We start from the raw sequence: 27,983 nt of genomic DNA, 5'->3' as shown, positions 1-27,983 counted from the left end.
AATGCGCGTGCGGTATTGCCAGCCGGGAGAGTCGTCTGAGCCTCTGTGTCCAGAGTTTCTGCTGGGACTCCCTTGCATGGGCGTGGCTGACTGTCCACATGGCTCATCTGTCTCCAGCCCCTCCAGCAGCTCGCCGATGCAGTGCAACCCAAAGCCCCTCCCTGAATCACACAGTTACTCTCTGGCTGGCCTGAGGCCCCCAGGTAAGCAAAGGTACTTTATCTGGCAAGGCATTCTGGGGCTTAGGAGATCACCTCCCAGGGGCCGAGGGCACAGGCTCCACTTCTCTGTGGGCAGCGTTAGGTTCATTATCACATACCTGGTCTTTGGACTTTCAAAGGCCCGTGTCTGGAGCTGTCTTCTCCACTTCTTTCAGTTTTCTCTCAATGCTTCTTCCTTGGAGATGTATTTCCTGCCACCGTCACTCCATCACTCTCCTCCTAACCCCAATTACTTTTCCTTTGCTGGGCTTGCTCCTGCCTGGAGTCATTTCCTACTTACTAGTTTGTTTTTGGTCTTTCTCCTCCCTTAGAATGTAATCGTATGCTGTGAGCGACCGTGACCGTTCTCTGGCCTGCTGAATCTCCAGGGCTGGAGTCCTGCCGCACACAGAGCTAATTCATCCTTGACGGACAGTGAGAGAACTGATGGGGGTTTGTGTCAGCAGCACCAACATGAGGTTCACACCAGGATCTCCCAAGATGGCATGCGGCTTAGAGACAAGACAGACGTGGTTGCTTTTTGTTGTTGTTGTTGCTGTTGTTTTGTGTTGTTGTTTTGAGATAGGGTCTTACTCTATTACTCTATCACCTAGCCTGGAGTGCAGTGGCACGATCTCAGCTTACTGCAACCTCTGCCTCCCAGGCTCAAGTGAGTCTCCTGCCTCAGCCTCCCAAGTAGATGGGATTATACACATGCACCACGACGCCCAGCTAATTTTTTGTATTTTTAGTAGAGAGAGGGCTTCACCATGTTGGCCAGGCTGGTCTCAAACTCCTGACCTCAAGTGAACTGCCTGCCTTGGCCTCCCAAAATGCTGGGATTACAGACATGAACCACTGTGCCAGCCAGTTGTGGTTTTTTTGCTCCACCCCAAACCTGTGAGATGGCAGGGAGCAGGCTCTGGGAAGAGGAGGTGAGGGTTGGGGTAAACCTCTGGATTGGATGCTGATGTAGGTGGTCCCAGGTGCTCGCCTTGGGAGGAGATGGCCAGTCTGGATGGTGCAGATAGAACACCTCCATCCACATTACCTGCGTGATTCTCTCTGCTTTCCAGAGCATCCTTTGTGTGCTGTGGACTGTAATGATCTAATGCTAGTGGATTACATCTAAGTAGGCCTTAGTAGAGGCCACCTCCCAGTGGTTCCTCGGAGGCATTCGGTCCTGAAGCAGACGTTGTTAGTGCAAAGCACGGACCGTATGCAGGTCTGAGCAGGTCAGGGAACAGACAGGTCTGGCCGACATCCTGACCCACTGGATATGGTGGTGTGGCCATTGCTTGTGGCCACATTGCAGTCTTGAATGTCCCTCTTGGAAACGGGGGACATTTCCAAGGACGCCTGGCTGGCCCTCTTGTTTTCTCTTTCTCTGTTCTCTGTCATCTGCACTTTTTCTCCTCTTGTCTTGATTGCTTGTCCTGTCTTCTCCTGTAGATACCCCGTCTGACCTCTGCTGCCTTGGGACTGTCGCAGTAGAAAATATTATGAGCTACCCTCTGCTCCTGTTTAAAAAAATCCTTAGCTCTGACTAAGCCAGGCACTGAGAATGAGGCCAGTCATTCAAAACTTGTCTCTGAGCATTGATTATACTCATGTCTTATACTGTTAAGGGGTGAAGGTCGGCTCTGGGGTCAGCTTCCTGGATTCAAATCCCAACTCAGATTAAAGTGGGAGGCTAATAGCACCAACCTGACAACCTCAAAGTGTCATTGTCAGGATAATGTTAGATCATACACTTGATCACCCGTTAGCACTGTCAGAGCAGTGCTGGGAACATGAGCGTGAACAGGGCAGCCCGGGAGGGAGATGAATGGACAGACGGGCAGTGCCAGTTTGGAAGTGGGTGCAGGAGCCTGGAAGACTTACCTGAAAGTCATCTTTGCTGGTGTTTCTTCTTGTGTATTTTCTCTAACCTCCAGCAGCGACCTGAATTACTTATGGGTGAACAGTGACTGCTGCCTAGGCAACTAGAGGTTTATAGATGAGATACTTTAAATTTTTAGTGATTCTTAACAGCGGGAGGGGCGACGGGGCACGGTGGCTCACGCCTGTAATCCCAGCACTTTGGGAGGCTGAGGCGGGCGGATCACGAGGTCAGGAGATCGATACCATCCTGGCTAACATGGTGAAACCCCGTCTCTACTAAGAATACAAAAAATTAGCCGGGCGTGGTGGCGGGCGCCTGTAGTCCCAGCTACTCGGAAGGCTGAGGCAGGAGAATGATGTGAACCCGGGAGGCGGAGCTTGCAGTTAGCCGAGATTGCGCTGCTGCACTCTAGCCTGGGCAACAGAGCCAGACTCTGTCTCAAAAAAAAAAAAAAAAGGCGGGGGTGGGGGGAGGGTGGCTATTCTTATGCTTTCCAGAATGAATAGCCAAGGGAAACCTATACAGTTGCGATATAAGGAGAAACCTAGACCTGGCCTTAGCCTCCGGGTCCTGATGCAGATTCCTAGCACACAGCACCTAAAACCTTTGCGATTTCCTGAGTGATAGGAATGTCTTTTGTTTTTCATAATGAGACTTGGGTTTATGCTAATGAGGTGACTCAGGGTGGGGGCCGGCCCCAGAGTAACCAAGCACAGGATTAGAGGGGTGGGGCTGTCAGTCCTACCCACCCCCAGCCTCTGGGAGGGGTGGAGAGGGGCTGGAGAATGAATCAAATCGCCAGTAGCCAATGATGTAATCAGTCGCCTACATAATGAATCCTCCACAAAACCCATCAACAGTGGGATTCAGAGAGCTTCAGCGCTGGGGAACACCCATGGAGGTGCTGGGAGGGGGACATGCAGGGAGAGGGCATGGAAGCCCCTCCCCTCCCCGAAAACGCTGTCCCATGAAGCGTTTCCTATTAATTACACTGTCCCTGAGTTCTTTTTTTTTTTTTTTTTTTGAGACGGAGTCTCACACAGGCCAGGCTGCAGTGCAGTGGTGCAATCTCAGCTCACTGCAACCTCTGCCTCCCAGGTTCAAGTGATTCTCCTGCCTCAGCCTCCCAAGTAGCTGGGATTACAGGCGCCCGCCACCAAGCCCGGCTAATTTTTTGTGTTTTAGTAGAGATGAGGTTTCACCGTATTGCCCTGGATGGTTGCAAACTCCTGAGCTCAGGCAATCTGCCTGCCTCAGCCTCCCAAAGTACTGGGATTAGAGGCATGAGCCACCGCGCTGGGCCCGCTGTGCCTGAGTTCTAACCTTTATAGTAAGTTGGTAATCCTAAGTAAAATGCTTTTCTGAGCTCTGTGCATTCTGGCAAATCACTGAACCTGAGGTGAGGAGCCCTGATTTGTAATCAGCAGGAAGAGGAGCCTGGTAGCCGCATCTGCAGCTGGTGTCTGAAATGAAGTCCGTTTGGTGGGACTGAGCTCTTAGCCTGTGGGGTCAACTCCAGGTAGTTGGTGTTAGAATCAGATTGAATCGTAGGACACCCTGTTGGTATCAGATAAGCAGAGAGTTGCTGTTGGAATGACACGTTGGGTGTCAGGAAAAAACCACACAGAACTCCTTAAGCAGACTGGTTGAAAGCAGGCTGACTACATCTCATCTGGGGGTACGTCTCCCCCCAAGAGCAGATTTCACATCTCATTCCCCGGTTGATTGGACAAGACCCTTCCTGGTCTTTAAGTTCTGTTTTCTTCCTCCCTTTGTCTCTGTGAAGAAAATCAGCTGCATGAAAACCATCCTCTGGGCAGAAATTAGTGCTGTTGGAGCCACACAGAGGTGCCCTCCCGTGCCCCCTGGGCCCCACTAGGCCGCGTCTCCCCCTGCCTGTTGCAATCAGCCCTCGTCCGACTCTTTTTGGAAGTAATTAAAACGTAACTGTCATAGCTCTGGGGGAGACAGGCTGCAGATTCTGATTATAATTCAGAAGGATCTAAAGGAAAAGTATTTTTTTTTTTTTTTAATTCTGGTTAAAGCAAAATCTCATAAGACGTGCGTGATGGAGTGGTGTGCACGAGCACAATTAATGCACATCCTAGACATCTGCCCGCAGGATTCGGGGTTGGCAAGTGAGTGCGTCCCTAAAATAATGACTAGCGCTATCTTTAAAAAGTCTTTTGTGACACAGCGGATTAAGATGGTTGGCCTGGGAAGTACGGCGGCAGCATGAGCTGTGGTATCCAGGAATAAGTTGTACCTCCTCGGGGTGGCGTTGGAACTGGGCTGTGAACGGTTTTTGCTTCCCAGAGCAGACTGCCGTGGCCTGCTGCGTGGAATTTGATTTTAATCTTTTTGTTTGTTATTTTTAGGTTTGATCTTGGACCGGGTTCGAGATCCAGATGCGATTTTTTTTTTCTTTTTTCAGTTTTCTGTATAGCAGCAACATTGTCTCTTGTATATTTCCTAACAAGACTGAGCTCTGAGCACGGCAGCCTCTGGAACCAAATGTCTGCATGCCTAGGAGACCTTTCTAGGAAGTCCATAGGTGGTTCTGCGGTTTGAGCCCCTTCTGTGGGTCTGTGCCTGCTTTAGCCACGGGGAATATGACATTGAACAAAACACAGGCCCCGCCTGGGAGGAGCTGCCAGGCCAGCTGGGAAGACAGACCTGATGAGTGAAAATGAGATCACGTGGCCTACATGCTCCGAAGAAGGCTGAGGCAGGAAACAGGACTATCTTCTCCCCACTGAATTGTCCTGGTATCCTTGTTAATATCAGTTGACTGTGATGTGAGATTTATCTTGGACGCCTCTTTCTGTTCCATGGGTCTGTGTCTACCTCAATGTCAGTCCCACAGTTTTGATGACTGGAGCTTCGTAGTCAGGTTTGAAACGGTGGAGTGGGGTCCTCCAGTTTTGTTCATCTTTTACAGATTGTTTTGGCAATCCCGGAGTCCCTTGAATTTACATGTGCATTTTATTATTATTATTATTATTATTATCATCATCATTATTATTATTTTTAGATGGAGTCTTGCTCTGTTGCCCAGGCTGGAGTGCAGTGGTGCAATCTCAACTCACTGCAACCTCTGCCTCCCAGGTTCCAGCGATTCTCCTGCCTCAGCCTCTAGAGTAGCTGGAATTACAGGCACACACCACCATGCCCGGCTGATTTTTGTATTTTTAGTAGAGACGGGGTTTCACCGTGTGGGCCAGGCTGGTCTCAATCTCCAGACCTCAAGTGATCCACCAGCCTCGGCATCCCAAAGTGCTGGGATTACAGGCATGAGCCACCGCGCCCGGCCTCTATATGCATTTAAGACCTACTTGTCAAGTTCTTGAGAAGCCATCTGGAGAGTGATTAATTTGTAAAAATGATACTTATTATCTTTTTGAACTGCCAAAGTAATATATGCTGCTGAAAACCTGGAAGACAGAAAAATCCACCAGAAGGCAGGGCTGTTTTTTTTTTTTTTTTCATATGTGTCTCTTCAGACTTCTCTGTGTTTTTCATTTTTCTTATACAAATGTGGAATCATTCCAGAGCTAGTAAGTGTCTGGGGCCACATTTGGCTTAGTACCTTGGGAGAAATTAGAGCTGGAGTTACTGGGTCATACAGTGTGCACAGGGCTAGGGGTTGACTTATTTTCCTTTCTGAATGAAGACTCTGAGGTCCAGAGAGGTTTAGCTGTGTGACTCAAGGTCACACAGCTAAAACGCTGGTGGAGCTGGGTCTTAATGCAGACCCTACGTATTCATGCCATGCTGTATTTACACAGGCGTGTGCACCAGTGAGTCAGGATTTTAGGGGGTGTTTTAAAATTCTGCCTGTAAAACCTTCTTTTTTTTTTTTTTTTTTTTTTTTTTTGAGACAGGGTCTTGCTCTGTCACCCGGGCTGGAGTGCAGCGTCCCCATCACAGCTCACTGCAGCTTCCTCCCAGGCTCAAGCAATCCTTCTGCCTCAGACCCCCGAGTAGCTGGGACAACAGGTGTGCACTGCCACACCTGGCTAATTTAAATATTTTTTTTTTTTGTAAAGACGGAGTCTCACTTTGTTGCCCAGGGTAGTCTCAAACTCCTGGGCTCAAACAATCCTCCCGCTTCAGCTTCCCAAAGTGCTAGGATTGCAGGTGTGAGCCTCTGCACCAGGCAAACCCATTTTAAAGCCATTAGCCAAAAATTATAAAAGACACGCAGAATATGACGAGTAGTCACTTATCTAGTATTTGCGGCATCTCTCGGGCTTAGGGTTTGCTGGGTGGTCTGAGGAGGTGGAAGAGGCACTGTCGCTGGCCTTACCTGGCTGTCAAGGGCTGAGTGGTTGGTGGAGGGAAGAGGTCTGTGGCCTGGGAGGCTGCAGGTGGGAAGGAGGTCAGCCGGGGAGCTGGGAGGATCATGGGGAACCCATGGTGGAAATCAGGGTGGCGAGAGAGTGGAAGCAGGCAGAGGAGGGCTTCGAAGACCAAAAAGCGTAGTTAGGATTGCTGCTCCGTGTGTCTGTAAACTTAGTGTTCCCTCTCAAAGTTAGATGACACACTTTGAAAACAAGCAAACAACAAAACAAACCCATAAAATCTCACTAAATGGCCAGAGCAAGTTCCCGGGGGGTGGGGCGTAGACGCAGGGGCCTGGGTTCTGTGGCTGGGGGAGTTGGCTTGGGGTCAGTGGCTGGGTCAGTCTTCAAGAGCCACCCTGGGTGGCACTCCAGGTCTCTTGGTCTGGAGCGAATACCCTGACCCGAGCAGTTTCACGGCCCCCTCCCCTCACAGCCTGGGGGAGAGTCCAGGGTCGGCCCTGTCCCCCTCCCCCCATTCCTGTCACTGTTAGTCCCCCATGCTCAGCTCACTGGCAGGGCTCCTCCTGGCTGTCCCCTCTGCCTCCAGTGCTCTTTCCTCAGGTGTCCTGCCTGCCTGCCTTCCTGCCTTCCTGCTTTCCTGCCTTCCTTCCCTGGAAAGGAGCACGCCTGGGGTGTGGCGAGTCCTGTTAGAGACACTCATGGAACCCCCCACCCTCCCGTGGGAGGAGCATGGGGAGGTGGGCCCTGTGCTTAGGGGGTCCTGGGTTAGGGACAGCGCTGGAAGTTGCAGGAGGGCATAAACCAGCCTCAGAAGAGAGTGGGGAGGGAGAAGGGGAACTGTTCAGGGCCCTCAGGAACGCGCCATGTGAGGGTTGGGGGAGTCAGGGAGGATCCCCCAAGGGAGGCTGCAGAGAGTGAAAGAGGAGGGCAGGAAGCCAGTGAGTGTGGGGGTCTGTGGGCCGTGGGGGGTCGGGGGAGGCAGCTCCTTGGGAACTGAGGGGGTTCAGGTGCATCTCTGGGACTCCCAGGCCAGTGCTCTCCCTTGCCCTGCCAGCCGCCTCACAGAGATGGCCCAGGGTGGAAACAGGGTGTCTGGTGCTGTGCCCCTGACCTTCAGAGGTGGCATTGACAAGACCAGAATGCCACAGGGCTGTGCACCTCTCCCTGCAAACCGCCCTTTAATTTATTTTTACCTCTGTTCCTTGTGGGCTTGTGTGTCAGGTTTGATATTTTTGTGTTACTGGGAAAATAGAGTGTGCTTCACAGAAATTTGCCTTGTGGCCAGTGTCGCAGGTTGCAGCTGTTTCTGAGTGACAGGGGACGGTGTATTCTGGACTTGTGTCCTTTTGTTCATCTCTGAGAGGGGCCATAAACTCCCATTTCCGAGAGGTTACTGGGACCAATTAGATCATTGCGTTAGTTTCCCTTGCACAGGAAAATCATGCACTCCGTGCCATGGATCGAGTCCGTTTTATTTTGTGGAATAGACATGTCAGAAGCAGGATTGGCCAGGTGGAATTGTGTTCGGCAGAAGTCCTGTCTTTCCATAGGTACTTTCACAATGGAAGCAATCTTCTTCTAAAGCGTATCACCCAGTGAACTGAATAGAAAATCTGTTGCAAAAAGGCTTAAGAGGAAGGCTGGCCTGGAAAAATGAAACTCACGTCCACAAAGAGATTTGTACCTGAACGTTCATGTCAGCACCATTCACGGTACCTAAAAAAAAGGGGTGATAACTGAAATAACCATCAACCAAAGGATGGAGAAACAAAATGTGGTCCCCCATGAGATGGAATATGATTCAGCATAGGCACGAAAGAAGAATGGAAACATGCTGTAACATGGATGAACCTCGAAAACACGCTCACTGATAGAAGCCAGACGCAAAAAAAAGGGTGCACATCATCTGCTCCTGTTTATATGAAATGTCCAGAAAGCCAAATCCGTGGGGAGGGGAAGTAGATTCATGGCTATGAGGGGGTGTGTGGGAGGGAGACAGGGAGAGTGGCTGCTAATGGGCATTGGTTTCTTTGGAGGGTTGAAAATGTTCTAAAATGGATCATGGTGATGGTTGCACAATTTTGTGAATATCCTAAAAGCCATCGAATCACACACTTTTAAAGGATGAATTGTGTGGAGTGAGAATTCTGTCTCAATAAGGGTGTATACAAAATGCAGCTGAGGGTGGGCACACCAAGCTTGTCAGTAATGATGCATAAATCCCCTTTGCTGTCCTGGGTTAGGGTGGGTTGAGGCTTAGGGTGACCAGGGAGGAATGGACATCTTTATTTTATTTTATTTTATTTTATTTTATTTTTATTTTTTTTTTTTTGAGACGGAGTCTCGCTGTGTCTCCCAGGCTGGAGTGCAGTGGCGTGATCTCGGCTCATTGCAAGCTCTGCCTCCCGGGTTCACGCCATTCTCCCGCCTCAGCCTCCCAAGTAGCTGAGACTACAGGCGCCCGCCACCACGCCCGGCTAGTTTTTTGTATTTTTAGTAGAGACGGGGTTTCACCTTGTTAGCCAGGATAGTCTCGATCTCCTGACCTCGTGATCCGCCCGCCTCGGCCTCCCAAAGTGCTGGGATTACAGGCTTGAGCCACTGCGCCCGGCCGGAATGGACATCTTGTAGGTCACCTTGACTGTCTTGGGGTGAGGAGAGTGCAGTATTACCAATACTGAATCATTTGGCCCCCCACCCATACCAAGGTGAACACCAGATGCTCTGGTCCTAGTGGCTGCAGAGTTGTATAGCCTCTGTCCTTGTGCTAACTCGACTTGGTGGTGGCCCCAGAGCTGTGCAGCCTCTGTCTCTGCGTTTGCTCTGGTCCTGGTGGCCCCAGAGCTGTGCAGCCTCTGTCCCTCCACTTGCTCTGGTTCTGGCAGCTGCAGTGCTGGGCACCCTCTGTCCCTGAGCTTGCTTTGGTCCTTGTGGCTGCAGAGCTGTGCACCCTCTGTCCCTGAGCTTGCTCTGGTCCTGGTGGTGGTCCCAGAGCTGGGCACCCTCTGTCCCTGAGCTTGCTCTGGTCCTGGTGGTGGTCCCAGAGCTGGGCACCCTCTGTCCCTGAGCTTGCTCTGGTCCTGGTGGTGGTCCCAGAGCTGTGCACCCTCTGTCCCTGTGCTTGCTCTGGTCCTGTTGGTGGCTGCAGATCTGTGCAGTCTGTGTGTCTGCACTTTCCCTGGTCACTGCCTCATCCCCGTGGCACTGGCGGAGTGAGGCCGTAACGCCTGCGTCTCCTGCAGGTCCTCCTCGACTGGATTAACGACGTGCTGGTGGAGGAGAGGATCATTGTGAAGCAGCTGGAGGAAGACCTGTACGACGGCCAGGTGCTGCAGAAGCTCTTGGGTGAGTCCACGGCAGGGACAACTCTGTCCCACCCCCATCTCCCTGTAGCAGCCCTGGGCTGGGCCAGGATTCTCTGCGTAGTGACATGGTCCACAGGTCCTAGGAGGACACTTGAAGCTGCAGTGTGCCCTTCCCAGGTGGTGCCCTCAGGCCCTGGGCTGTGGCTTCAGGGTCCTCTCTCTCCTCGCCATTTCTACAGAACAACCAGCCATGGGGCAGCAGCAGGTTGGCAACAGCTTCCAGAACTGCCTGCGGCTCCCATTCTGTTGGGGCTCAGACCCACTTTGTGTCCCTGCCACCCGCTTTCAGCTTGAGCTCCTTCAGCTCAGGATGGGAGGCAGCGGGAGGGAAGCGGGTCCCCAGCAATATTCTGTGAGTGAATGTGTCACCAGATACGTGATAGCTCACGTTCCCTCACCAGGGACAGGCTCTAGTGTCACATTTGCTGGGCGAGGGCAGGTTAGTGATCTTCCCGGGACTGGCTGACAGATGGATTGATGGCCCAACAAAGCGGTTATTTATTCATCAGATGTTCGATGAGTCCCGAGTGCTGGGTGCCAGGACTTTGATCTTTGAAACAGACATGGTCCCTGTCCTCAGGAACTTACAGTCTGTCTGAAAAGACAAATATTTTCGAATAGTTACAGTTACTGTTCAGATTGGTTGTGATGAGGGCCTTCGGAGATGCCGCAGGTTCTGAGGAGAGGACTGTGGCCTGGGGGCGGGGCAGCCTTGCAGCTCACGCAGGAGAACAAGCAGGAGTTTGTAGGCAAAGAACGGAAGAGCAGAGTTCGCAGATGATGAATGAGAGGAATTCTCAGACTCATAGTGGGTTCTCACGGTGCCTGGCATATGTTTACACTTAATTTTATTTAATATTACTTTAAAAAATGTAAAGCATTTACATGCTTCACAAGTCAAAAGTATGAAAATGACATACCTTGAAAGGTCCTAGCCAGGTGTGGTGGCTCAGCCTATCATCCCAGCACCTTGAGGGGCTGAGCCAGGAGGATCACTTGAGCCCAAGAGTTTGAGACAAGCCTGGGCAACATAGTGGGACCTCGTCTCTACAAATTACCAGACGTGGTGATGTGCACCTGTATTCCCAACTGCTCAGGAGGCTGAGGCAGGAGGATCACTTGAGCCTGGGAAGTTGAAGCTGCAGTGAGCCATGATTGTACCACTGCATTCCAGCCTAGGCAACAGCGTGAGACCCTGTCTCAAGAGAGAGAGACAGAGAGAGAGAGAGAGAGAGAGAGAGGGAGAGAGAGAGAGAGGGAGATCTCACTGCTTTCTCTTCCACCTGTACACTCCCAGGTAACAATTTTCAGTGGATTCTGATTTTATCCTTCTTATGTTTCTTTACAAAAATGTCCATACACACAACTACTCATTTCCCTTTTGTTCCATGCATAAAAGGTGGTGTATTTTATACATTGTTTTACACACCTTGCTTGTTTCACTTAGTGATATGTGCTAGGAAGCCTTCCACGTGGAGACCACCTTTCTTTTTCTTTACGGCTGCATTGTACCCCACTGTGTGGATGTTCCTCAGTTTACTCACCCAGTCTTCTATGTGGGGCATTTTTGTCATTTCTAGTGTTTTTCTTTCACCAATAATATTGTGGGAATATCCTCGTTCAGATGTTGAAGAAACTAGAATTGTTGACCTCAAGTGTAATGGGTTGCTTCCTTGAGCTGACCACTGTAGAGGAAGGAATTATCAAATTCGCAGAGGCTTCACCTCTCACCTCTGGGCTTCCCAGGTCTGTTGTGCCTTGGTTGATCTTTCCTGTAGCCACTTTGTCTTCCCTGGACTGTTCAGTGTGCAGACCTGATGTAATATTTCCATTAAAAAATGGCTCCCTTGCTCCTGCAACACTCCAATTTCTCTGCATCACTCAAATGTACTGACCATTAGATTTGGCACCTGATGGGTCATTGGTGGCCCAGATGGGAGCCGTTTTAGCACAGTGGTGGGGGTAACATCCTGATCAGGAAGGGTTCAGGGGCAGAGAACTGTGCCTTTGAGATGCATAATTTCGAGAGGGAGAGAGAGGAAGGGAGTGAGGCCGTGGTTGCTGCAGCTCCTTTCCTTTTTGAGACAGGGTCTCACTCCATCGGCTGACCTGGAGTGCGGTGGTACAATCACGGCTCACTGCAGCATCCACTTCCCGGGCTCAGGTGATTCTTCCACCTTAGCCGCCTGAGTAGCTGGGAGTACAGGTGCATGTCACCATGCCTGACTAATTTTTTGTATTTTTTGTAGGTAAAAGGTTTTGCCATGTTGCCCAGGCTGGTCTTGAACTCCTGGGCTCAGGCAATCCACTCACCTCGGCCTCCCAAAGTGTGGGGTTTACAGGCATGAGCCACTGTGCCTGGCCATAGTAGCTCCTTTTCATGTCTGTCCACTGGAAACCATCCGAGCTGCCTGCTGAAATTACATGTGTGGAGCCCCTGGCACAGTGCCTGGCACAGGTCTGTCATCAATAAGCGGGAGTTGTTATTGCTGTTGTTTTTTAAACAGATAAATAAATGCCAAGAGCAGAAATAAGGAGTGTCTGACTCCCTGCTGGGTACCCCATCCACCCCAAGTCCCCTGGGTGACTGGCGCATGATAAACATTTGTTGATTAAGTCAATGAAAAAAATTCCTGCAGTTTCATTACCTATAAAGATTGTGGGATCCTCTTGTGGGAAATGAAACGGGGACAGATAAATGAGTATTGTTTGGATTTTTGGTCCTCAGTGCCATCCACAAACTCCGGAAGGGATCAGCTATTTGCTGAACAGTCTTTCGGTTCTCATAGAGCTCTGATATGTTTTCAGGGTCCCCAAATGCCTATGACAGTGACCTCAAGAACTCAGTGTCCCCTTGTACGTGGGATAGCATACCTCTTCAAGGTCAGCAAGAGATTCCACCCATGTCATCCCCAGCATTAGTGGGGTCAGCAGATCCTCTGTCTGGGGTTTTGTTTTTCTGCTCAACCTCCCTGCTTTGATGGACTGCACAGACAAGCCCCATCCTGGTGGAAGGGTCACCCCATGGGCCATCCTGGAGGGTCACTCCCACAGACAAGCCCCATCCTGGTGGAAGGGTCTCCCCGTGGGCCGTCCTGGAGATCTTGGATGTGAAGATTTGGCTGTTGCTGGTGTTGGCCCTCTGTTGAAGCAGTCCCTCCAATTGGTACTTTGCTCCCTGCCTGAAGCAGATACTTTCTAATATTTTCAGAAGCAAACTTCAATGTTGTGTTCACTTTCATTTTTTATTTCTGATTCTTTTGCCTGCACCTGTGGCTTCTCCCACCCAATGAGTTGAAACAGTATGTCCGCAAGCCTTGTGTCTGGCAGCCTGGCTATGGAACTGGCCCTCAGAATCTCAGGACAGGCTCTGAATTTGCATCTGCATCTCAGCCATGGTTGCCTGTAAACCATACCAGTGCCTTCTATGGAGTAGAATTACAGGGGCATCTTTAAAGCCGCATCCTCCCCTCTCAAGACACATCCTTTTGGTTCCCTCTTCAGTTAGCGCTGGCAAATGGCAGCACTTACTCTGGAGTTGCTGTGATTGTCCATGAGTCCTGCTACCTCGGTTGTGTTATCCATAAAGTGTAACATGAGGCTTCCTTTGGCTCAAGCAGCCTTTTTCTTGTGGAGTAGCTGCTCTTCCATCTTGTTTGAATAATGGCATAGGCACTTGAGAAGGCAATTCTAAAATCTGAGTGTCAAGTGGTTTGACATATTAATAGCACTTTTTTTTATTGAAAAAAGAACAATGGACGACAATATTCAGATAGTAACAGAGCATCAGAATGTCTTGTCTGGTTTTGTGAATGTTGTTACACTGAAAAGACATAATATACTATTGATGTGATATACTCTTGATGTGATACTACTGATGTGATCACCTGATCCTTGAGCTCCAGGATGCCAGGAATGACACCGATGTAGGCATTCAGCTCTTTGGCTTTCCAAGGGCAGAAGCCCAAATCAAATAGGAGATTTTAGCTAAATGCCAAGGTCAAAGCCAACTTCTGTGCATCTGGAGTAGAGAAGAGGTCTGAGGACTGGGCCTGGGCTGTCAGCCATTAGTGGTCAGGAAGAGGAAGTTCTGGCAAAGGAGTCCGACAGGGGTCAGTCACAAGGGAGGGGGAGCCAGAGGAGTGTTGCATTTGGGAGGGGTAAAGGAGGTGTTTCTAGGAGGTGAGAGGGAGTGAGAGGAGGAAGGAACAGACCTCTAGTTTGGCCATGTAGAAATTACCCAGAGTGAACCAGCAGGACCCTAGAGGAGTCCTTCTTCTTTTTTTTTTTTTTTCTCTTGAGATAGTGTCTCACTCTGTTGCCCAGGCTGGAGTGCAGTGGCGTGATCACAGCTCACTGCAGCCTTGACCCCCTAGGCTTGGATGATCTTCCCACCTCAGCTTCCCCAGGTAGATGGGACCACAGATGCATACCACCATGCCTAGATAATTTTTGTATTGTCTGTAGAGCTAAGGTTTTGCTATATTGCCCAGGCTAGTCTTGAACTGGGTTCAAACGATTCTCCCACCTTGGCCTCCCAAAGTGTAGGGATCACAGGAATGAGCCACTACACCCAGCTGAGTCCTTCTTCTTGAGAGAAGATTCTGAAAGCAACTCCTGGGTACTCTGCCACATGCCAGGTTTCTGGGGGTGTAGCTCCCCTGTGTTTGCAGTGCAGCCCTCAAAGTAGACTGCATATGGTCAGAGTGAGGTGCCCGTGCTGCAGGAGCTCCTGACTGTCATCCTGCTGCTCACTCATGGGCACGCCCTCTCCTTGTGAAGGTGAGGTTCTTCCTCACATGTGTTCTCAACCCAACATGTGGCCATCACTCTGGGTCACCTGCTACATGGGAGAATCCTCCCCAACTTTCTCTCTTTCTGTGCTAGGAAGATAGGAGTCCTGGCCACGATGGAGCCCTGAGCTGCTCCTGCAGCCCCCGCCAGTGGGCACAGTGATGTCTGATGATGCAGGTGATCATGTGTCATATTCTCTGCTGCACAGGAGTCACCCAAGACCCAGCCTAAGGCAGCACCCGGGCATGGCCAGTCTCTTTGGTCTCTGTTGCCTGCTGTTTCCACCGCCAAATTCCTATGTTCAAGTCCTACATGCGGGGCCCACCCATGTGACCTCATTTTACCTTAATTGCCTCTTTAAATACAGGCACATTGCAAGGAATGAGAGCTTCGCCCACTAGGAGAGATGGGTAGCCTGGCAGGCCCCCATTGTCCCTGCTACCAGCCAGACCTGCAGGTTGAACCTTGGAACGTGACTGTATTTATAGAGGTAATAGGATAGGCATGGTGGCTCACACCTGTAATCCCAGCACTTTGGGAGGCTGACGTGGGTGGATCACTTGAGGTCAGTAATTTGAGACCAGCCTGATCAACATGGCAAAACCCCGCCTCTACTAAAAATACGAAAATTACCTGGGCGTGGTGGCACACACCTGTAATCCCAGCTACTCGGGAGGCTGAGGCAGGAGAATCGCTTGAACCTGGGAGGCGGAGGTTGCAGTGTGCTGAGATGGTGCCATTGCACTCCAATCTGGGTGACGAGAGTGAAACTCCATCTCAAAAAAAAAAAAAAGTGATGAAGGTAAAATGAGGCTATACGAGTGGGTGGGCCCTAATCCAATATGTCTAGGGTTCCTATAAAAAGAGGAGATTGGGACACAGACGTGCACAGAGGGAGACCGAGTGAGGACACAGGAAGAAGACGGCAGCTGTCTACAAGCCGGGAGAGGGGCCTTAGATGGGTCTACGCTACCGGTGCCTTGATCTTGGACTTCCGGCCTCCAGAGCTGTGACATAAATCTCCGTTGTTTAAGCTGCATGGTCTGTGGCATGCTTTGTTGCAGCAGCCCAGGCAAATGAATCCAGTGTCCTCCGCTCCTCTGCCGACTCCTCTTCCTCCACGCTGGGTGACGTGGCCATGTTCAGTCTGCGGGGCTGGATGGTGGCAGGTGCAACGGGGGCGCGTCAGGCTCCCCTTCTCCCTGGTGGGTGAGGCTCTCGGACCACCCAGTTCCGTATAATCCTCTCTCTCCTTCCTTCTCCAAGCTGCCCTGCTCTGCCCTGTCTGTGGTTGTTGAACACCTGTGGGACCTACTTGCTCTCTACTTCCAGGGCGCAAATTCAGACAGACAGCTGTGGATGACTCAGCGAGGAACTGTTAGATCCAGATGGAGGGAAATAAGATGAATAAGCGGGAATCATTTCCACTCCCCTGCAGGATGCGTTTTGTTGGGCTGCTTTGTTTTTTCTCTTGCAGTCACTGCCGCTCAATCTGATGTTATTTACGAGTGTCTATCTCCCCACTAGGAACCTCTGTTATCTGTGCCATATCCAGCACCTAGGATAGTGCCTGTCCCATAGTAGGTGTTCAGTCCCTATCTGTGAGCCAACAAACGAAGGATTGAAGGGGTTTTCCGAGCCCAGCAGGCCTTGCTCTAGAATTTTATTATCCTGAAAGGGATACCAAAGCGGTTTGTTTTCTAATTGAGGGAGGGGAGGCTGCTGGGGAGATAACACTGAAGACATAGGGGCCTCTGGCTAAAATGCTTTCAACAGAACTTTGTGCTGGGAATCACTTGCAAAACAGAAACCCCATTTGTGACCAGCCTGGACTTGATTGCTTTCATGATCGCCCGTCAATGCCTGCGTCACCAACAGCAGCTGTGTATTGAAGGCTCTGTGCTGCTTGCAGTCACCCTCCCAGTGAACCATCTCACGATGCTCTGTGACGTCGCTTTTGTTGTTTTGCAGAGGGGATCTGTCGGTAAACACTGGAGTCTTAGAATCGAAGACTAGCAGGGAAACTGGGGGTCCTTCCTGCCATGTAGCAGGCATGGGGTGGGGCGCTGGTGGCCGGCACCTGCCAGTACCTACTGCTAACAAAAGGGAAATTGGAGGAGGTGCAGGCTCGGCTGGAGCTCAGCCTCAGTAATTGAATCTTGATGAAAAGTGACAGTTCTTGTCTGCGCTCCTCCATATTGCTTCCTGTTCATTCTCGGTAATAAAATCATCGCCAGTTCTGTGAATATCTAATCTAACTTCCTATTGTGGTGTCAGAATGTTAGAGAAACAAGAATGGGAGCCTCAGGTGTGTGGGGAGGCAGAGGTAGCTTCTAAGACCTTTTAAAAAATTATCTTTATCAGTCCTCTCCCTTCTGGGACCCACACGGACGGTCTTCTCACCTTCTGACCCCCTCTCTCGTTCTTCCCAGGTAAACTCTTTGCCTCTCAATTGCATCTTGAATTATGTTTTTTCCATTTTGTATGCATAGAATGTTCCCTAGTGTAACACCCACAGTTTTATCCTTAACTCTTCTTCCCTTTTCAATCTGGAGTCATTCTCTAAGGAAGATTAGTGACCTGAAAGCTCAGAGTTCCATGGTTCAACATCTCAAGATGCCCCCTTGGCCACGTGGTAACTTGCCCCACTTCGGGGACCTCCTTGAGGCCAGGGTCAGTCCTGGTGGTTCTGAGTTCCTTCGGCATCTCTCTCTTTTCACTTTTCCTTCCTTCCTTCCTTCCTTCCTTCCTTCCTTCCTTCCTTCCTTCCTTCCTTCCTTCCTCTTTCTCTCTTCTCTTTGTTCTCTTGTTTTTCTTCTCTTTCTTCTCTTTCTCTCCTTCCTTCCTCCCTCCCTCCCTCCCTCCCCTCCCTCCCTCCCTCCCTTCCTTCCTTCCTTCCTTCCTTCTTTCCTTCCTTCCTTCCTTCCTTCCTTCCTCTCTCTCTTTCTCTCTCCCCTCCCTCCCTCCCTCCCTCCCTCCCTCCCTCCCTTCCTTCCTTCCTACCTTCCTTTCTTCCTTCCTCTCTCTCTCCTTCCTCCCTTTCTCTCTCTCTCTCTCTGTTTCTGAGGCAGGGTCTCACTCAGGTTGCCCAGGCTTGGGTGCAATGATGTGATCTTGGCTCACTGCAACCTCCACCTCCCGGGCTCAAGCACTTCTTCTGCCTCAGCCTCCTGAGTAGCTGGGATTACAGGCATGTACCACCATGCCTGGCTAATTTTTGTATTTTTAGTAGAGACGGGATTTCACCGTATTGGCCAGGCTGGTCTCAAACTCCTGGCCTGAAGTGATTCACCCACCTCGGCCTCTCAATGTGCTGGGATTACAGGCATGAGCCACCATGCCTGGCCCTTCCAGCTTTTTCTGACCCTCTCCTCTTGTGCTTCTCATTGCAGAAAAACTGGCAGGATGCAAGCTGAATGTGGCTGAGGTGACACAGTCCGAAATAGGGCAGAAACAGAAGCTGCAGACGGTGTTGGAAGCAGTACATGACCTGCTGCGGCCCCGCGGCTGGGCGCTCCGGTGGAGCGTGGACTGTGAGTTCCACGCCGTCGGGGGAGGGAGTGTCTGGAGGGAGCCCGTCCTCTCGACATTCGTCATCCACATTTGTCATCCGCATTCATCATCATCCCATCTGGCCTTGCATCTTAGAATTGGGTTCATCTCCCTGCGCCGTAAGAGGTAGAGCATTGCAGGGGAGAAGAACAGGAGAAGGGTTAGGGAGCTCCTAGAAAAGGTACCTGGTCAGGCCACGGTTCTCCATCCTCCCCACACTGCAGAGGAGAGAGGCAATGTTTGTGGATGGGTGGCTCAGAGGGACTTCGAGAGAGAAGCAGCCTTGGGGGGTTCTTGTTGGGACTCAACCCCAAATACCAGTGGCAGCAACCCTAGTGGGCTGTTTGCCTGTGACCCTGGCATTAGGAGATGTGACATCATGGTATTTTCAGCCAAGACATGAACCCAGAAGGTGAAAGACTAAACCAGGAGAAAGTTCTCCTCGGTGCTGCCCATTCCTTCCCCACCTCCTTCCCCTTGAAGCAAGGCCGTCAGGGTGGCTTCAGGGCTCTCTGTGCAGGGCCAGAGGTCTCTGTGTTTTGGTGAGCTGGGCTCTCAGCGGTGGGCAGGAGACCCTGGAGCCTGGCCCTGCACCTGGTTTCTTGGCATCGAGACCTTGGGCAGACCCAGGCTGTCTTGTGGGTTGCTAGGTCCGTGGGTGGGGAATCGGGTGCCTTGTAAACTGTAAAACCCTGCGGAGGAGAAATGGTGATGATGACCAAACCTGAGTCTGCATGCTGAGGAGGAGAGAGGACAGACTCAGGCAAGGCAGGGGCGAATGGCTAATGTCCCCAGAGCAGCCTTCGCCCTTGGCAGCCTACCCTTGTTGGGATGGTTCGTTGTGTAGAGGGAGCCCTTTTTTAGTGCCAGAGATCATAACGCACATCCTTGTGATGGTTAAGTGGCCGTGACCTGCTTTCTGTGATCTTTTCCCTTCTGTGCTAATTTTACTATCCTGTTCCTTCCCCTCATCACTGCCCAATTTATTGCTTTTAAAACCATTGTGCTTCTAAAAGTGTCTGCACAAGTCATCTTAGGCCAACAAGAGAGGAGACATTGAAACCAGAAATGACTTCACCAGGTTGCTCATCAGCTCTCTTTACTTGTCCACACTTTGCTCCATCCTAGCCTTGCTGGGGTCTCATTTAGATGCTGTGTCTCTGTTGCTTTCTGCACGTGGGCTCGGGTTCCTGTGTCACCTGGTCTAAAGTGTCTCCTTTCCTCCTCCCTCCCGCAGCAATTCATGGGAAGAACCTGGTGGCCATCCTCCACCTGCTGGTCTCTCTGGCCATGCACTTCCGGGCCCCCATCCGCCTTCCTGAGCATGTAACGGTGCAGGTGGTGGTCGTGCGGGTGAGTATAACCGAGCGGTCGGCCTGCCTGTAACTCCGCCAGAAAGGCAACGTCTTCTTCCTCCTGCAGTTTTCCTGCCCTCCCCCTCCTTTTTTCCCCCCAGGAGGCTACCTTCTATTTTTCCCTTTTGACAAAATGTGTGTCTCACCCTGGCTCCGAGATAAATGATTGGAACGGGAACAATGGCATTGATTTGATGAGAGGCAGAAGCAGAGGCAGGAGGGTGTTGAGGTTTAATTTTCCACATTTTTGAAAAGAACATTCATTTCTCTCCAAAGCCAACTGGTTGGAATTCAATCCCCTTGAATGTGCTTATTACTCATTGGAGGAGGTTGGCCCCGCGGGATGAAACAGACACCCAAATTAAAGCCGCTTTGCATTCGCCGTGGATTATTCATCATGCCCCGTCATCTCTTTTTTTGGGTTCATTTCTCTTGATTCACTTGGAGAAATGGAACCAGAACCCAGGTCCTTCTTACAGAGGGTGAAGTAGAGTTACCTTTCTCTTGCTGTTTCCCTTGCATTTATTTTTTATTTTATTTTGTGTTTTGAGAAAGGGTTTCACTCTGTCACCCAGGCTGGAGTACCGTGGTGCAGTCACGGTTCACTGCAGCCTCAGCCTCTTGGGTTTAAGCAGTCCTCCCACCTCAGCCTCTCACGTAGCTAGGACTACAGGCACATGCCACCATGCCTGGCTAATTTTAAATTTTTGTAGAGACGGGGACTCACTATGTTGCCCAGGCTGGTCTCGAAGTCCTGGGCTCAAGTGATCCTCCCATCTCAGCCTCCCAAAGTGCTATGATTATAGGTGGGAGCAGCCATGCCTGGCTTTGTTTCCCTTACATTTAAGTGGACAGTCGCTGCCTAGGGTTCATGTATGCAGTTTCCCTCAGTAAACGTGCACTGAGCGCCTTCTATCCTCTAAGCACTCGGCATAGGCTGCTGAGCCACTAAAGGAGGAACACATGCCTGGGGTCTGTGGGGGCGACCACTGCTGCCAGAATTAAGGTCACGCTTGGAACCTTGGATACCTCCGTGTTTATTTTACTTGAGACATCCGGCTCCACTTTCCTCTGGTTTTTAAACTTCTCGGTCCCGTGGTCTCTGTGGTCCGGGAGGACCTGGCTGCCACTGTGTTTTCTGAACGCATTCTGACCCCTCTGTTACCCTGGGAGCTCAGTCTTGACTGGACGGGAATGCTCCTCTCTGGCATCAGGCGAGGGCCACCTGCCATGTCTCCATGTTTCCTTCCTAAGGAGGATGTTTGTGGCTGGTGGTGGTGACTTGGGACCTGGGGGGCCATTCCTATGGCCCCTTGTCTTGGCCACTGGTTCGCAGGCAGCCGGCCTGAAAAGGCTTCCCTAGGACACATGGGGATATGGTTCCCAAGCCCACCTACGTCAGCTCGGGGCCCCAGGAGCCCTGTGCAGGCTGAGAAACCAGAGTATTTCCTTTCAGGCTTGCACTTGAGTCCAAGATAATCTTTGGGGTTTGCAGAAAGTTTGAACCAGGCAAGCACTTGCTGGTGCTTCCTGCCATAACGGGTTAGAGAAGTGTTGTTTGGACCATGACCAAAGCAGAATGAAATGGGAGCAGGGGGTCCTGCGAACTGGGCGCCATTACTCCCCGGACCTTAGAGCCGCCTTCTTTCTTCTCTGCAGCCCCCTGGCCTCTGAGCTTACTCAGTGGATCCCTTATCTAACCCCAGATGGAGTGGTTGGTGTAAGGGATGTGGCATTTCCAGGCTGGAAGGAAGGAAGGGAAGGGCCTTATTTACTGCCTGGCCGCGAGGCTTTAGGCTGATCACTTGCTTTTGCTGAGCTGCAGTGTTTCCCCCATAAAACCGAGATTTTACTACAAACCTGTAAAACATCCAGCTTCACGTCTCCAATCCTAGACCTGGGCCCAGCACCCGGTGGGTGCCTCAGGCACGTTTGGTCCGTGACTAGGTGAACACAATGTCTCTGGACCTTCCTTGGCAGGCACTCCTGAGAATCGGGATAAGCATCACCCACACTGTTGTTCAATAACAATCACCAACCCTGAGTATTCCCTGGGGGTCAAACTCAGGAAAGGGATGGAAGCTCAGATCTTGATGGTGTCCCCTGTGGGCTGGCCCAGTGGGAAGTGAGTTCCCAGTCCCTTGAGGGGTTCAGTGGTGGTTGGATCAGCCACCCAGACTCCACCTGGAGCTCCCGTGACAGGTGGGCTGCCACCCCTACTGTCACCACTGCCATGCCTCCCTCACCACCATCACTTCTTTTTTTTTTTTTTTGAGACAGAGTCTCGCTCTGTCACCCAAGCTGGATGCAGTGGCACAATCTCGGCTCACTGCAACCTCCGCCTCCTGGGTTCAAGCGATTCTCCTGCCTCAGTCTCCCAAGTAGCTGGGATTACAGGCGCGTGCCACCACGCCCAGCTAATTTTTGTATTTTTAGTAGAAACGGGGTTTCAGCATGTTGGCCAGGATGGTCTCGATCTCTTGACCTTGTGATCTGCCTGCCTCGGCCTCCCAAAGTGCTGGGATTACAGCCGTGAGCCACTGCTCCGGCCACCATTGCTTTTTGATACCTGCCACGCTCTGGGAAAAGTGTGACATATGCTGTATCAGTTTCCTAGGGCAGCCGTAACAAAGTACCACAAACCAGGTGGCTTAAAACAGCAGACATTTATTCTCTCGCAATTATGGAGGCCAGAAGTCTGAAATCAAGACGTTGTCAGGGTAGGATGTCCTCCTTCACATCTCCTCCTCCAGGGGAGGAGTCTTCCTGCCTCCTCCAGCTTCTGGTGGTGGCCATCAGTCCTTGGTGTCCTTGGCTTGTGGCCACATTTCTCTCTAGTCTCTGCCTCTGTCATCATACGGCTTCTTTGCTCTGTCTGTTTCTGTGTCTATTTCCTCTTCTAATAAGAATGTGAGCCATATTGGATTAAGATGGGACTCACCATAATCCATGATGACCTCGTATGAGCCAGTATCTGCAAAGACCCTTATTTCCAAATGAGATCACGTTCTGAAATTTGTGGTAGATACAAACTTTGGGGCACCCTCTTCAGTCCTGTGTACACACATGATTGCAGGGGACGTTCCCTGTTAATTATGTTCCTTCCAGTTGCATGCCTCACCTCTCCTGGCTGCAAAGCATAGAGGATCCCTTTGGGGAAACCTGACCTGGGGTGTTTCTCCTGAGACCCACACAAATGCCAACCCTCAGGGCCACATGGAGACCAGAGGGTGGGAGGAGGATGGGGACAGGTTGTGGCCGCTGAAAGGCACCCTGCGCAGGGTCCCCTGCTGTGCACTCACCCAGGCCTGGCATGCATGTTCAATATCACCCCTCCTCCTGTTGCTCTTTTCTAAGATGATCTCTGACCCCACAGCTTCATCTGCCCTGTCAGTGCGTCCTTCCTCATCTCTCCACTGCCTGATTTTGTGTGTTTATTTTGGGGTTTTCAGAAGCGGGAAGGCCTGCTGCATTCCAGCCACATCTCGGAGGAGCTGACCACAACCACAGAGTAAGTGGACCCCTGCCTTGCCCTTCCAGGCCCTGCTGCCCCGAGTGAGCGGGGCCCCAGGCTGCCACTTCAGCCAGGGACGCCGGCACACGTGGGGCTGCTTCCGCTCCACGCCCCTTCACTGTAGCATGTGATTCTCATGCTGGTTCCCACCCCACTCTCCTCCCTCTGCACACTTTCTTCAGAGTTTTTAACATTAGAACTGAGTTACCTTCCACAGCCTTTGAATTTTTTCATTCGTTATCTTAAAAGGTGAGCTTTAAGAACATTGCAAGGTGGGGCAAGCAGAGAGAGTTCAGGATGATTAGAGAGACCCATTGTCTCGGTTCATTTATCCATCTACATTAGCGCCGTCAGAGGCAAGAGTTGCATGTTTAAACCAAAACTTTCCTTTGACAGACACTACTAAGCCATCTCTTATCTCCTAGAGAAAGCCAGAGGGCAGGTGTTCAGAAGTCTAAAAGTCTTCAAATCTGTTGAAAATAGCAAATCAAACAGTATCTGTGGTGTGTGGTTTTAAGGACTCCTTGTGATAACCTGCTAAGAATCTTTAGAATTCACTGCATTTGTGCCTCTTGACTAAACCTGTTTCAGATGAAAGAGAACATTTAAAAATTGATTGTCTCAGCTAATCCATCAGCTAAGTTCACAGAGTGATTAATTACTGTGTTGTGAATTCATGGATGGTATTTCAAAAATCGTAACTGACACAGGAAACCACTCGTGGCTTGCAAGCTGTCAGGGAAGATGATAGGACAGTGGAGTGCAGGCTGACGCATGTGCAGAGGCCCATGAAGAGGCCTCCAAGTCTGCCCCAGGCCCGTGAAGGGAACAGGGAGAGCTGGAGGAGGGGAGGATGAGAATGTGGTTCTGTGCCCAGCACAGTAGGCCTTTGGCAGCAGCTCTGCCTATTCAGCAGTAGGAGAAGGGCTGCTCATGAGGAACTGGGATTGGGCTGGTGTCTTAGTTGTTTATTGTTGTGTAACAAGTCACCCCCAAAGCAGAGTGGCTTAAAACAACATCTGTTTCATTTGCTGCTCACAATTCTGTGGGTCAGCAATGTAGGCTGGGCTCAGCTGGGTGGTTGTTCAGCTAGTCTCGCCTGGGGTTGCTGATATGATGCAGACACCTGAAGGCTGGTTGGGGGCTGGAGAGGCAAGATGGGCTCCCCCTACCTCTGGTGGTTGGTGTTGGCCTCCCCTGGGTCCCTCCTCACAGAGCTGGGCATCTTCCCAGGGTGCCCTCAGAGTCCTGAGAGAGTGAGAATGTAGCTGCAGGCCCCTTGAGGCCTTGTCTTGGACATCCATACCTATATCCTCAATTCTGTGAGTCGAAGTGAGTCACGGGTCATCGTGGATCAAGCTGCAGGAAACAGACTCTGCCTCCTTGTGCAGGAATGGCCTATGCACATTGTTGGCTGGTGGGCATGCTGTGATAGGAGTCCCCCTCTAGGTGAGGGGGTCCCATATGAGGATAGCACGGAGGATCTGAGGCCCCTGCCATAAAACTAGAATGGTCCAGAGACAGAGAATGAGCAAGTGGGTGGGAGAATGGCCTCAGCTATTCACCAGTGGTAAGTGGCACCGAGGGCCCACTGCATGCCAGCCTCCCTGCTGGGTCAACAGAAACACTGAGAGGTGGGCTGAGTGCAGTTTCTCTCCTCCAGGGTGACCCATCCTACTGATGAGAAAGGATGCATCCACAGGCATGCACAGTCCAACACAGGGGCTTGTGGGAAGTGCCTTAGGGCCCTAAGGGAATTTCCAGGAGGAGGGGAGCACCCCAAAGTCAGGGCAGGGGAGATTCCAGTGGAAGCCACCTCAATCAGATACCAGACAGCACTGAGCAGTGAGGAAGGAAGTTGGGATTTTCTAGCCTGAGTCAGCATCCCTCTGCCAGCCAGGGCCGGGATAGAGGAGAGGCTGGGTCACCTCTCCAGGCTGATGCCCCAGGTGGGTTCTCCTCAGGGCTGGTTATCCCATCCTGGTCTCCTGTTCCTTCCCCTCCCCATGGCTGCAGAGGCTCTGACGGAACATTTGAATCATCGAATGTCTGCTGAAAACCAGCAGCCCAAAGATCCACTTTCAGTTTCCTAAGGCAGCATTGCCACCTCCCATCCAGTCTCAGTGTTCCCCTTTCTCTTTCAAGAGGTGGTTATGAGGTCACCCCTTCCAGGAAGCCCTCCTGTCTGCCAAGCAGGAGTGCTTGACTTCCTGTTAGTTCCCGTTGCCTCTGGACACATGTGACCAACATTGAAATATTGGCTTACCAGGTCTCTCACTCCCAGGCATCTTGAGGGCAGGGCCACATAGTGTTTATCTCCAGGGGATATTAATTACTGTATCTGCACAGCCTGCACATAGTAGGTGCTTAAGTAAGTGCTTATTAAATAAGATGGAGCGAAAGGACTTGAGCCTAGAGGGATTTGGGGACAAAATAAAGACTTTCTTGCCTCTCAGGAAGGCAGTGCATGGAAAGGCTCTGTGCACTCACTCACTGGGAATCTTTGAGGAGAAGCTGCTCACCACTCCCGTCTCCCTCATTGCTTCCACTGCCGCCTGCCTGAGATCAGGGCCCGGCCTTGTGGTTCCCCAGGATCCTTTAGTTCCAAAAGTCCTGCAAGTACATTGTGTTTACTCCTGGAAACATAAGTAACCTGCAACCTTGTGTGTTTGTTTGTTTGTTTATTTGAGACAGGGTCTTGCTCCATTGCCCAGGCTGGAGTGCAGTGGTGCGATGCCAGCTCAGTGCAGCCTTGACATCCCAGGCTCTAGCAATCCTCTCACCTTACCACCCGAATAGCTGGGACTACAGCGCATGCCATGACACCCAGCTAATTTATTTGTATTTTTCTTAGAGGAGGTTTTGCCACTTTGGCCAGGCTGGTCTCCAGTCTTGCATTTTTTTGTTGTTGTTTTGTTTGTTTGTTTTTTGAGACAGAGTTTCACTCTTGTTGCCCCAGGCTGGAGTGCACTTGTGTAATCTCTGCTCACTGCAACCTCTACCTCCTGGGTTCAAGTGATTCTCCTGACTCAGCCTCCCAAGTAGCTGGGATTACAGCTGCCTGCCACCACGCCCGGCTAATTTTTGCATTTTTAGCAGAGATGGGGTTTCGCCATTTTGGCCAGGCTGGTCTCGAACTCTTGACCTCAAGTGATCGACCCACTTCTGTCTCCCAAAGTGCTGGGGTTACAGGCGTGAGCCACTGTCCCTGGCCCAGCCTGTGTTTTGAGCATTCCATGGCTGCTGGAAGACTTGTTGTCTGCTGAAATCTTCGTATTAACCACTATCTGATTTAAGTACCTCCCCTCCAAACAACATTAACAGAGTGGTTAATGTGCAAATAGAGATGGTGATTTGCTGCTGATTTTGTACAAACGTTAATAATCCACATAAGCACCTCTCATTTATCATTAGAGTGGGCTGGAACATAGCACAATGTGACTTGCATTCTTATCAGTAGGCCTTTACCTGGGCAGCGAGGGCCCAGCTTTCTGGCTGGCTCTGTCCCTCATCTTCCATGTGCTGGTTGTGAAACTGCGTTCTGAGTGACCCATCTCATGGCTCTCTCTGTGTTCTTGTTTGCAGGATGATGATGGGCCGGTTCGGTAAGTAACCCTAGGGCAAGTGGGGAGACGGAGACGTGTTAGGGCTGCCCCAGGAAGCTTCCAGAGAGTATACATGGTCATCTGGGGGGAGTAGGAAACTGGGTGGGTCTTAATGCCCCCATAGTTCTGGAATCCTAGGGAAAGTTCACAGCCCTCTGCCGCCTTTCCGTATAATGGGCTTGTTTCTCAGAGCTGAGAGTGGCTGGGTGGTGCTAGGAGGAGTGGGGTGGAAGGCTGGGTGACCAGCTAGGGGAGCGGGAGGGGCCTGGGATGTAACACTGGCTGGAACTGTCAGGGGCTGGTGCAAGAGTGGTTGAGGGTAAAAGGGAGGGAGGAGAGGCGGCCAGCACAGCGTCATTAGCTGGTTGGAAGAGAATGGCTCAGCTCTGTGGATGTCCTTCCATATGTGTTATTTCCTCCTGGAAACCACTGGTTTAGCAGACTTCCTTAGAGTCAGGCAGCTGGGGCTCAGTCCTGGCTGGTGGCCTGTGGCCTGCCCCTTCCTCTCTGCTCCTCATCTGAGAAATGGGAGTATGAAAGGCTCTCCCCAGGCAGAAGCTGCTGTGAGGATTGGGTGAGATCACAGGTGAGTGCCCTGCTTGGCCAGGGGACAGCCCTTGATGTGGGGTAGTTTTATTAGTGTTGGTTTTCAGTGGCTATTCCCAAAGAGAGAGGCAATTACTCTGCCTTCCCCCATTAGAGCCTGAGACCTCATCGTCATCTCAGTGAGGGATGGCAATGTTTCAACCCTCAGAACCAGGATACCCCGGCCCTCAACCTGGCCAGGCTCGGTGCTTTGGGAAGCATTTCAAAAGAGAAACCTCTTGACCCCCAAATACCATGTTCTCCAGTGAGCAGGGAGAGGAGAACAGCTCTTAAAAGGAAAAATGGAAACCAAACACAAGTTTCCCACCTGCTTCTCCAGCCTGCCAGCCTGGAGCTGATGTCTGTCTTTTTGGGGCCCTTGGGGTGGGAGTGCCACCCCCTGAGTTCTATAGAACGAGGGCTGGGCCAGCTCGGCCATAGGGCTCTGTAACCTCAAAGTTATGGGGACCAGCTAGGATGCCATTGCTGCTTATCTGTTGTATTAAGATTCTCTAGAGGGACAGAACTAATAGGATAGATATATACAAAGGGGAGTTTACTAAAGGTATTAACTCACACAATCACAAGTCCCACAATAGCCCTTCTGTAAGCCGAGGAAAGCCAGTCTGAGTCCCAAAGCTGAAGAACTTAGAGTTTGATGTTTGAGGGCAGGAAACATCCAGCGTGGGAGAAAGATGGAGGCTGGGAGGCTAAGCCAGTCTAGTCTTTTCATGTTCTTCTGCCTGCTTTTTATTCTGGCTGTGCTGGCAGCCGATTAGATGGTGCCCACCTAGATTAAGGGTGGGTCTGCCTTTCCCAGC

The 27,983-nt window shown here is 51.1% G+C and overlaps 1 protein-coding gene across 10 annotated transcripts in view; it reads left to right on the top strand.

Annotated features, from left to right (window-relative positions):
* The window catches only part of PARVB (parvin beta), a 136,508-nt gene that overhangs the window by 81,936 nt on the left and 26,589 nt on the right, over nt 1-27,983 (top strand). For all 10 annotated transcript variants that reach the window (XR_006690013.3, XM_065522024.1, XM_045363486.2 and 7 more), the window contains exons 4-8: nt 9,635-9,737; nt 17,944-18,084; nt 19,341-19,456; nt 22,911-22,969; nt 26,558-26,577. Coding sequence is in view for 9 of the 10 variants with exons in the window: in XM_065522024.1 (XP_065378096.1) it covers nt 9,635-9,737; nt 17,944-18,084; nt 19,341-19,456; nt 22,911-22,969; nt 26,558-26,577 (439 nt within the window). In the remaining variant the exon portion in view is untranslated. The remainder of the gene's footprint in view (nt 1-9,634; nt 9,738-17,943; nt 18,085-19,340; nt 19,457-22,910; nt 22,970-26,557; nt 26,578-27,983) is intronic.

Source organism: Macaca fascicularis, chromosome 10 (genome assembly GCF_037993035.2).
Source record: "Macaca fascicularis isolate 582-1 chromosome 10, T2T-MFA8v1.1".
Classification (NCBI taxonomy): Eukaryota; Metazoa; Chordata; class Mammalia; order Primates; family Cercopithecidae; genus Macaca; species Macaca fascicularis.
The sequence above is the reverse complement of the archived record's forward strand: the minus strand, read 5'-3'. Positions and strand labels throughout refer to the sequence as shown.